The sequence below is a fragment of the Suncus etruscus genome, chromosome 7, assembly GCF_024139225.1.
Source record: "Suncus etruscus isolate mSunEtr1 chromosome 7, mSunEtr1.pri.cur, whole genome shotgun sequence".
Lineage (NCBI taxonomy): Eukaryota > Metazoa > Chordata > Mammalia > Eulipotyphla > Soricidae > Suncus > Suncus etruscus.
In genome coordinates this window covers 127,881,678-127,893,474 of record NC_064854.1, presented here as the reverse complement: position 1 = coordinate 127,893,474, position 11,797 = coordinate 127,881,678, and the positions used below count along the sequence as shown (strand labels likewise).

General features: G+C 35.6%; 1 protein-coding gene across 1 annotated transcript in view; it reads right to left on the bottom strand.

The window, feature by feature from the left end:
- Positions 1-621: 621 nt before the first annotated feature.
- The window catches only part of CACNA2D3 (calcium voltage-gated channel auxiliary subunit alpha2delta 3), a 983,089-nt gene continuing 971,913 nt past the window's right edge, over positions 622-11,797 (bottom strand). The window contains 3 exon segments of the mRNA XM_049777717.1: positions 622-1,036; positions 4,118-4,200; positions 4,422-4,534. Coding sequence (XP_049633674.1) covers positions 944-1,036; positions 4,118-4,200; positions 4,422-4,534 — 289 coding nt within the window. The 3' untranslated portion in view covers positions 622-943.

The window sequence follows — 11,797 nt, the reverse complement described above, 5'->3', positions numbered from 1 at the left end:
CCTGTAGAGTGAACATTCTTGATTCGACCTACCCATGCAAATTGTTACAGTTTAGAATGATGATCCAAAGGAATCTATATATATTTTTTTCTTTTATGGTTTTGGATCCAGTGCTTTGGGAATGCTTACAGGTCTGGGTAGCTTCACATCTTGTAATAATTGAGATCTAATTTCATCTCTTATTTGTGGGAAAAGCCAGAAGTCAAAAGCCAAGTGCTCAAGCAATATACTTAAGCATCATTTGTAGTTATTGTTATTTTCTCCTTCAAGTCTACCCAGAATAAATTCCTGGGATTTATTTATTTCTTTTCCCAAATAGTTCAACACTTGAATAGCATGGAAGCTTATGTTCCCATTCAAATTATGATTTCTATTGAAGTTTAGTTTAACAAATTTCAGGAGTATATGTAATAAACTCTTCCCATGTCGATGAAATTTTGATTTACTTCTGTAAATATTTTTATAACTGAGAGTAAAGCATCTAAACAGTTGCTAAATATTTGTCTAGAATCCACTTTAAAGCAATCTCTGCCAACAACCATTCTTTCGGGTGTCTGGAATGGGTAAGTCACTCCTTCATTTTCCAGTCTGCGTTCTCAACAATAAAGCCAAACAAGGATATTATGATTTTAATATACTTTATTTAAAAAGTACACAATTTTAAATTGGTTTCAATGGGTTTCAAGCAGAAGGGATACTGCCCACTCGCAGCCCCATTTCTGATGAAGGATGACTATTATCATGTAGCAAACACACATTTACATGGCTGGCAAAGTAAAAAGATAACTTTTGTCAACAGATCTTTTAAGAGTTTATATCACGCACAGTTTAAAATCATGAGATGCTGATGGTTGGACTATATTTCACGTCTCCTATGTCGCACCATATTTTGGTTCACAGTTTATCCATAATTTAGCATGCCAAGAGAACATTTCAGTCAGTGTCACCTTAAGAAGAGCATCGAAAACAGAGGGAACAGCATAAGAACCAGCTTGGCCTGAAGACCGGAAGCACCGCCACACTCCCTTGCATTCTCCTACAAGAGAAAGTCAGGGTTGGTTGAGCTCAAATAGATGCAGGAAGCCTTGAGTCCCCAGGGCTGCCCCCACCCTTTGTGTATATGAAGAGTTTTTGGAAATCTAGAATAAGCTAAAAACATTGACTTGTCTATATTTGAAGTTTGTGAAGTTTGAGAAAGTGACTTCTGTTGCTAATGCATAAAACACACAAAATTAGTCTCTGCATATTTATATAAGTGAGGAAAGTAAGTTATACCAAAAATATCTGTTATGATGTAGAAATATTGATTAGAAAAGTACAATTTTAGCTTTCTAGTTATTAATGTAAAGGAGCCTAAGCTTTCAGGCACTTCGTTATGAGTGGTGTTGTATATTTTTCTCTATTTATTTAAGGGGAGAAAGTTTCTGTTTTATAAAAATGAAATCATGTCTATTTCTGCTGCATGATTTTACTCATGTATTGCTGGAATTCCATTATGTCAGGTCTATTTTACTGAGCTATTATATTTTGTGGGTGTCTCCCATGCAGTGTAGTGCTAAGGAGATACAGAAGCCCCTCTTATTTATTTTCAGCCAAAACAATGAGCCAATGTCTCAATGCATAGACCCCAAGATAAATTGTTGTTTGGGTCCTGCAGTCTCATAGATTATTCAATCACTCTGGTAGTACTTATTGCCTCCAGAGCTACACTCAGCTATTCTTGGTGCACCAAATGATGCTATGAACAATGTATAGTCAACCACAAGAAACACACATTAACCTCTGTTATAGTTCTAGCAATTATGATTGGTGAACATTCATTTCTCAGTTTTTCTGTATTGCTACAAAATATGAAATATATAACTTTACCAGCTAGTGATATCTTGCCTTGGATGCCTAAAACTAAGATGCAAAAGTAGTCATTGGATTTCTTTTTCCTTTAATAAGTGCCACTAGATATTTATACCAGCGCTACTGTATTTTCTGACCACACTGAAATTTATATACTTCATGTTTTGACTTATTTTATTTTATAGAGCCATCTTGTAATCATCAGCCTAACAGTTTTGTTTTGGGGCTCAAGAGATAATGAAAATGCTCAAGGGATACCAGAATCACAGCTCTGGGTGACCAAGGTCAAATATGGTGATGCTCATGTAAATCAGAGATCAAACTCTAAAGCTGAGGCTGTTGTGCGGGCCCTCAATAAAATACACAAGTTTTAGTTCTGTTTGTTTATTAATTTGACTATTTCATTTTAAATTATGCAGATTCACTTAAATTCACATATTTTTTATACAATGGTTCTATACTCTACAATTGAATAGTCATATTTTGACATTAAACCCTGGCATGCTGAACTAATATATATTTATATAAAATATACATATAAATATACATATAAATAAATATATATATATAAAATGTCTATTATAAAGGATTTCAGCACTCAGATTTTGTGACAGTGGGAAAAGTTGAGGATATCCTGAAACCAAGACCTCTCGTGAGTCTATTAATTGACAATTTCTCCTTTGAATTAAAGTTTTATTATATATGTAAGATTCTCTATTGTGTTCCACTTACCTCATGTAACTAAGTCTGGAAGCAATAAAAAACACTTAAAAATGTTTATCATGCATCTAACAATAAAAGCAAATTATTGTATGAACTTGAAGAGGAATTGGACGCTAGTGACTAGTTGTCTAAGTATGCGGTTCTATTTTTAATTGAAATGGTTTAGTGTTTTAGACTATTGTTTATATTTGATTTTATATGGAGCTTTTATTAGATATGATCATTAGATTTTATGCAAGGATTTTTCAGCATATATTTGCATAAGATTTTCTTTCTGAATAACCCTTTAATAAAGATGCAAACATCCTGAGTACATTCCAAATTCTTGTTGGAACTATTATGCTGTCAACATCTTTTCTAGTAGTTGAAGTATAAATAATCTTAAAATTATTTGCTTTTTAGAGCTTACATTAATCCTCAGTTGCCTTTAGTGACATTTTTAAGAGGAGATACTTTCCCAATTAACTATGATAATTTATATAGGCATCTTTATTTTTAGGGTGGAGTTCATTTTCAAATTTGTGTTAACTTTTCTACCACACTGTGACAAGTTTTATTATTATTTTTCTTCCAGAACAATGGGTGCTACCAATATGTGATGATTTTTCAAATAACTTACAGTGTCAGTAATAACTAAAAATTGCACATTTATACAGTGGTAATGACTATGTGGTCATATTTCCTAGTTTAAATATATAATTGAAGTTATATCATGCTATTCATTTACATCTTTTGTTGACTTGCCTCTTTGTTTCACACTTACATTTTGTCTGGACATCTTGTTGGTGTAAATAAAATGGCTTTTTATTGTGTTTTCATTGGGTAGGTGGTTTTTTTATTGTTTTGTTTATTTCTTATTAAGTTCTTTATATTATTATTAAATAATATCTTCATTTAAGCACCATGATTACAAACATGTTTGTAGTTGGGTTTCAGTTATAGAAAAGAACACCCCCCTTCACCAGTGCAACCTTCCCACCAGCAACGCTTCCAATTCCCTCCTCTCCCACCCCTTCTCTCGCTCACTACCATTGTCATGATAGCTGTCAGTGTAGTTATCTGTGGGTTTGAAATGACATTTCTCCTTCATAAACTGTGCCTCCCCATCTGATATTAAGATGTTCCTTTGCTTCACGCACGTTTGTTTTTTGTGGGGTTTTTATTTGTTTTTAAATTAAAGAATGTCTAAACAGAAAGTGAGGAAATAATTTTAACTACCGTTTGAGATGGTCTCAGCCACTTTATGTGCTTGTGGCAAGTGATGAAGTGATGAAATCATAGCAAACCCACAAGGCCGGAGATATTTGCATGGCTGAGATATGTGCATTTTTAGGGACAAGATTTAAACTACGTGTGGTCTACTAATGTATAGAATGTTTTTAAAGTAATAATATCGAGCACAGATTAAATTTAACTTCCTTCTCCATATTTGTTTCTTTGCCTGGAAATATGGATGTTCTCATGAATAAACTCAGTTCTTTGAGCAGTGTGAGGTTCCCACGGAGAATCTGGTGGGAAAAGGGAAAAGGGAACACAGACTTACCTCAGGATGGAACCCGTGACAAGATTCTGGACGCCGTCTGATCTTCTGGGCCTTTAAACGCTCACACTTAAGAGATTCATTATGTTAACTGTAGTTAAGGCACATGTCCAAGATGTCATGTTTACATGATTCTGCATTTCAGATGTCAAAATATGGTACTAACTCCCTTAACTTCTCTCTCCAACAGAGATAAAGACACTATTTTTTCCTCTACAATATAGTCCACATATTTTCTTATTAAGAGTCAGTCCCCTTGCTAGCTTCTTCAGCTGGCAGATGACCCGATTTGCACACAAAAGGATATACCTGATTTCAATGGGCGCCATGGTAATGGGGCCCACGGACTCACAGAGGCAGCTGCTGTCCACCACCACCATGAACAGATTGCTGCTTGGGATTTGCTGGATAACAAAGGACCTATCGGAACAAGGGCAGAGAGACAATGAGTGATTATTTACCATCCCTGGAGTAAAAAAAGACTCCTGAGGAAAGCTGTACCCTTGGGAAAGTGAAGTCTAAAGTCTTGAAGTAGTAGAGGGGATAAAATGATGTAACATTTGGGGGTACATTTTTCAGAACCTGGTTTACTATTAAATTATGGTACTTTTAATCTTTCCATGAGGTTTTTCACTTTTAAATGACAAGCTTTGTTACGAAGTCAATCACATACGCATCCACAATTCTGGCCACACAGGGTTCATAAAATTCACTTTAGGAAGGAAGAAATTTAATTTTTTATAATATTTGTATTTAAGCACCATGATTGTAGTTGGGTTTCAGTCACAAAAAGGAAGGCATTTTAAATGACCAAAACAAGAGTCAGAGTTAGCTAAACCATCTCAATATCCAAGGTTGAGATTATTAGGTTTATCCGAGTGTTCTGCTTGTGGGAAATTATGAAGACAAAATGGGTTTGAGAAAATAACTTCATTTTGTCTTATTCATTACCATAGGTTGAATTATGAAAGAATGCCTTACACCACAAAATACCTGGTTTTCTTTCGGCCAGTGCTCAATGTCTATATATCTAACACCCTGAATTTATCCTCATTTTTGTCACTCATAGATTGATAAAAGGCAAAAAGACTTTACTTTCTACCATGTCTAAAAAACCTACCTACTACCTTCCTTGACACTCCTCACCGTCAAATGAGCTGAAGTAATAATTAATTCTATCTCTCTATCTAAAACTTGATAAACTCTACTTTGACTCTCCCATATCAGCATAAGTATCTCTCACAATGCCAGCACAATGCCCAGCAGTTGATCTCATTACAAATGCTTTCTTAGCATAAAATATCCTACTTGAAGTGACTTAGTAGAGCACCAGCCATTACCATGTTGGTGGATTAATGGCCTCTCCAAAAAAAAAAAAAAAAAGATACAACCCTCTAAAGAAAAAATAAATTATTTAAGACACATTGAAATTGTGTTTAGAAAAATAATATTATTATGTTGTTTGTGGTAAACATTTCTAAGACAATGGTAGCAAAGTTGGAAGATATGTTCTAGGAAAATTCTAACAATAAGAATAGAAAAGGATGGGAAGTAGCAATAACACTGTGGGTAGGGCATTTGCCTTTCACATATCCAGCCTGGGTTTATTCTCTGGCAATCCATATGGTCTCCTGAACCCACCAGGCATAACCATTGAGCACTATTGGGAATACCCCCCTCCTCAAAAATGAACAGGCATTAGAGCAATAGTACAGCACAGAAGGCCTGGGTTCTATCCCTGTCTTCTCAATATGGCCTGAGCCTAGAATAGTAGTAGTAAACCCTAAGCCAGAGTAGTGGTAAGCTCTGAGTGTGTCCCTGCAAAAAGTAATAGGTTTAGAAATATTCAAATCTTCAAAGTAAATTTTAATATAATAAATCAGTGAAAATGATATAATCTAAATCCTTTTTATACTGAAAATTAATAAAATAATATGATATATAACTAACTAGAGTGGAGACCTTTATTAGCATAGTACACCATAGTACCAGAAATAACAAATCATTGAGGAATTATAGTTTTTTTAAATATAAAATGAAGGGTCTGAGTGATAGCACAGTGGTAAGGCGTTTGCCTTACACACGGCAACCTCAGACCTGCTCCAGTTTGATTCCCAGCATCCCATACAGTCTCCTGAGCCTGCTAAGAGCAACTTCTGAGTTCGGAGCCAGAAATTAACCACTATTAACCAAATTAACCAGAAATTAAAGACTAACCCCGAGCACCAATGGGTGTGACCCCAAAACACAAAAAATAAAATAAAATATGGAATGAAAACATCATATTTAGGTAAAAACGAGTAAGATATTTTCAAACACATGGCATATTTCAAAGAGCAGTAAGCATCAATCATATGCTTTTATATAATGGGGTAAAATTAAAAATACACAGCAAAAACAAAATATAGACAGTGATAATTAATTAAAATACATTAAATTAGTCCTTGAGAACTTGAGAACAACCCAGATTAAAAATCTGCGCTGAAATTTTTGGAAATGTCTATTGAAAGAAATCTTGCTATAGAAATGATTGAACTTAGTTTTCAAATTGAGAAGCTGGAAAAATATGAACATAAATTTGCATCTGGTCATTGCTCTGGTTTACTGGATTAATTAGTAAAGTTTCTGTCCAATACTCATCCTCAGGTTTTGCTGGGATAAAATTGATAAAGTAGAAGACAGGTGATATTTGCAGTGTCATTTTCCAAGTCTACTATCCACTCCCTGAAATTTATAATCAGGTTTCACAGTTAACATCTCAGAAAAAAACACAATTCTCTCTTGTCCTTAGGCATATCTGTGTTTTCCAGTTCCCCTTTATATAATTTTTAAAATGTATTATAAATATTCTCTGTCTCTTTTTTCCTTACAGCTGTCCTTTCACAATTCCACTTCAAGAAAATTGTGCTCTTCTGTTCTTGGCAAGGCTGCAATGATCTGGCTGCTTTCCTTCATAAGTACTCTCCTTTCTCACTCACTCCCTCACAACAACCTGTATTTTTCATGGGAGCAAGGGAGCATCTAATACTCATAGTTATTTGTGGCCCCTAACACCTTAGACAGTACATGGGCTGGAGTAGTTCCTCAGTTTGTCAAATGAATGTGAGAATAAATTTTTAAAGATAAAAGCAGAAGAATAGAATGCAAATCAATAATAGAGAAAAACCACTGAAAGAATAATATTGATTAAAAAAGAACATCAAGACATTATTGTAATAATGCCCAAAGATGAGGGCCAGAAGGACTGACGCCCATTATGAAGCTTATCACAAAGAGTGATGAATGCAGTTATCAAAATAAATGCAGTAACAACAATCATGACAATATTAGTGAGTGAGAGAAGTAGAATGTCTGTCTCGAAGACAGGCAGGAGGTTGGGGGAGGAGGGAGATAAGGGACATTGGTGGTGGGAAGGTTGCACTGGAGTAGAGGTTGTGTTTTTTATGACTGAAATTCAACTGCAATCAGGTTTGTAATCACAGTGTTTAAATAAAGATATTATTGAAAGTTAGAAAAGGCAAGAAAAAAGAAACTACAACAAAACAAACATAAAACAATTTGAGAAGGTAGATAAACACATCTTTGTAGAAAAAGTACATTTTATTAACATATGGCCAAGTTATTTAAAAACATACAAGAAGACAATTCCATGAGAAAAATAATATGTACATTGAATTGAGAGTCTACCCCCAGTCTACCCCGTAAATACTATCATATCACCAGAATAGATGAACTGTGTTCAGAGAAAAAATACAGACCAAATATTAGAAGTAATAAAAGGACTCAATGGCTGACATAATCATCATATCATCATCATATCATATCATCATCACAGCCTCTGCATGACACTGGCAATAACCAATGAAGACATTTATAAAACAAAGAGCCATTGACAGTATCAATAATTACTATTAAGAATCTGATAAAGAGTGTGTTAAAATATATTTCTTCGTGAAGTAATTACCAAACTTTTTGAACTTAATAGGACAAACTAAAAATTGAAGGGAAATACAATGGTTGTGAAAAATTTTTGTATTTTAAAGATGTCATTTATCCTTCAATTATTCTTTTAATTCAGTGCAACTGAGAACAAATTCCCTAAACAATTTTTGATGAAACGTGATATGATGATCCTAATAGTCACAGGGCAATTGTAAAACAGTTTATTCACAATTATATAAAAGTTTGCTTTATGAAAAGAGAAGGGAAAAAAGAAGATATGTACTCTAGAAGGGAAAATCACGAGCTCCGGAAAACCCACAGCATGATTTATAGAAGAGAAAATATAGGCATATTACTGATACATAAAATAGTAAGTGTTCAATCACACCAAGAAGTATAGAAATATTTGGTGCAGTTAATATGGAAAACAATTGTGATATTCTTAAAAGAATTCAGAATCAGACACCAGAGATAATAATAGGGAGCTTGCCTTGCATATAGCTAAGCTGGGTTCAGTACCCAGTATCCCATGAGGTTGGTTCCCCGAGCCTACCAGAACTGATTGATTCCTGATTCAGAGCCAGGAGTAACCCCTGAGAATAGCGGGGGCTGGGCCCCAACACAAATTCAAAACAGGAAGATGAAGAGATAGGAAAGTACTAGTCGTGTACTTGGCATATCTAGGTTTGTTCCTTAGCACAACATATGCCTTCACTGAGCCTCACCAGGAATAATCTCTGAGTATAGAGCCATTAATTAGCCCAAGCATAGTAAATTGTGGTTCCTACCCTCCAAAAATTTTAAAGATACAACTCTCATATGATCCAACAATTCCATTTGGAGTCATGTGAATGAAGGTATGAAGTCAGTTCCCCAATGAGGTGGTTGTATCTTAGTTTATTGTGATATTATGTTGAATCTGGAGAAGAAACTTGGCAAGGGGGAAGGGAGGCCAATGGAGTAGGACATATTTGAAATGATCACAAATGCAGAAAACCTTTACAAAGAGAAGATGTTCATATATCCTTAAATCACTTTTTTATGTTTTTTATTATTTATTTTCTTTATTTTACAACTTATGTATGCACTGCAGTTGTTGGCAGGAGTCTCCAGTCTCATGATGCCCCATGTAAAAAGTCTGGGATTCTTGTCATTCTCTGCTTGTTTTGTCCCTCAATGCTTACACTAGTCCAGTTCCTTGTCATTCACTGGCTGGTCCTCATGATGGCTCACTGGTCTATCTCTGGAGCTCTGCTATCTGTTTCTTTCTCTCCTGCTGTCTGATGCTCTCTGTCTTTTTGCCTTTTAATTTGCCAGTATATGCGTGTGAGAAAGACTGACGCTATTAAATCACTTTTATAATGAAATGTCATGCTATGGGTAGAAATGATCAATGTTCTTATTGAAATAAAAAGAAAAGACCAGGACTTAGTAGGATAGCTGACTTCTAGGAGCTATATAAACAAGGAACTGTATCCAAGAGATTAAATAACTATCATGGGAAACTGGGGCAAAGCTGAAGCTCAACCCCCAAGTTGCAGAACTCCAAGCCCAGGCCCTTTGGCCACAGACTTCTCTCTGACATTGAAATTATTAGTGCTCGTGATCCTTGTGGACAAATCCCAAGCGAACACTCAATACAGTTGCTTCATGACAGCAAGTAAAAGATACTATTCTTTTTATTGCATTCAGTTGAAGGCTCTCTGCGTGTTCTCCATGAAACCCCATAGAAATCATCTCTCATTTTTTCCCCTTTCCAAATCCTGTGAGATAAAAAGCCCTGCATGAAGCTATCCTGACACAGAGGAACACAACTCCCTACAAAGGATTTGCCAACGGAAAGATTAACTGCTTTTCCATATTTTAAAGACTTACTGTCTGCTTATTAACATGGTGCTTCAGAGGGGTCTGGGCAATGTTAGCTGTATATTTATGTGCACATTGTATATTTATGGCTTAGGGTGCAGGGTTGAACTTCATAAAACACACCTTCTTCCAGCTGGGCTCAGCAGCCATACTGACTGAGATCATTGTCCTGAGGATCTGAGCCTCGTGGGTTTCCTGGGGGGAGCCAAAAAACGGCAGGAGGGAAATGTCACCACAGAGAAGCACATTGGTGATAGGTCAAAATGTGTGAAATTAATTAGAACCTCGAGGGAAAGGAAAGAGGAAAGTAATTTTGATGTGTCTGTTGCCGGAACTGAAATAATCCAGTCCTACTTCCATTCACCGGAGACTGAGAAAGGACTAGAGGAAAATGAGAAGATGCAATTTCAAGTTTTTCTAGACATGCGAATATTTGTTTCCAGCTTTCTACTCCTTTCTACTGAACGACCATGCTGATCAAATGAGCAGAGTTATCAGGCTGCTTCTTAATGGTTGCCCTAAACCAACATACATAGAGATACATAGAGATGAGATTTCCAGAGAAGAACTTGGTTATCATTCATTAATAGGGTAAAAGCTGTCCTTCTCTCTTATTGTAGCACCATATGTATAATCTTCTGCATTTTTAAATAATGACCACACAATCCTATTGGTATTTTCAGGAGTGGTCCTGTGACCCCCTAAGCATTGTTTGGGATCCCCTCGCCAAAAAAAATAAAGATCTGTGGTTTGAAAACTAATCCTGGCAATATAGAATCTTAAACCATTTTGAAACCTTTCACCTTTGTAGGATTTCTTATATATACAGTTTCTATATTTTATTCAAAAATAAATAAAAATACACGGATTAAGTAAAAAAAAACTGACATACTTTGGGGACAGAATCTGCTCGGTGTTGTACTATTCTCCAGCAAAGCTTGGTTCATCTCTGTAGAAATTATCTTCAGAAGTGGAGAGATGCTCCTGGCTCAATTTCCCTAGACTGATACGCTGAGAAGAGCAGTCAGTTGAAGACAGACATTTAAAACATATACTAGAAACTAAACAGGGTGAGAGAAGGTAGTGCTTGCCCTACTTTGGCCTATACAGGTATGATTCCTGGTAATATATATGCTCCCCCAAGTAAAACCAGGCATAATACTCAAGCACAGAACAAGGAGTTATCCATGAGTTCCACTAAATTTGGCCCCAATACCTAAATAAAATAGGTCTATCCCATCATCACTAGTGCTATAAGTCATATGAATACTACAGAAGGGCAACAGCATCTACTCACTCATAGTCTAAAAAAGATAATAGCTTGAATGAATAGCAGTGACTTGTTTTCTCCTGAAAGTATAAGACCCAGAAATTTTACAGGTGAATCGTGTTAATATGTCAAGACATATATGTCTATATGTATATTCATGTATATATAGACATATATACATGTATATATCATATAGTTCTGAAAATGTTTAAACTCTGTCAGGGCAGAGAGAGAAGAAATTATTCTAAATTCTTTTTTGAAGGACCGTGGTATACAATATAATTTAAAAAATACTTGATAGAGAGTAATATTTTCTAATAAATATTAATGAAAAGAACTTCAATGAAGTGCAGTCAATATACTTTAGAAGAGCATGGCACTTGTGTTGCAGCCGGAGAGATAGCATGGAGGTAAGGCGTTTTGCCTTTCATGAAGAAGGACATTGGTTCAAATTCCGGCATCCCATATGGTCTCCCAAGCCTGTCAGGAGCGATTTCTGAGCATGGAGCCAGGAGTAACCCCGAGCGCTGCCGGGTGTAACCCAAAAACAAAACAAAACAAAACAAAACAAGAAGAAGAGCATGGCACTTGTGTTGCCAGCATGC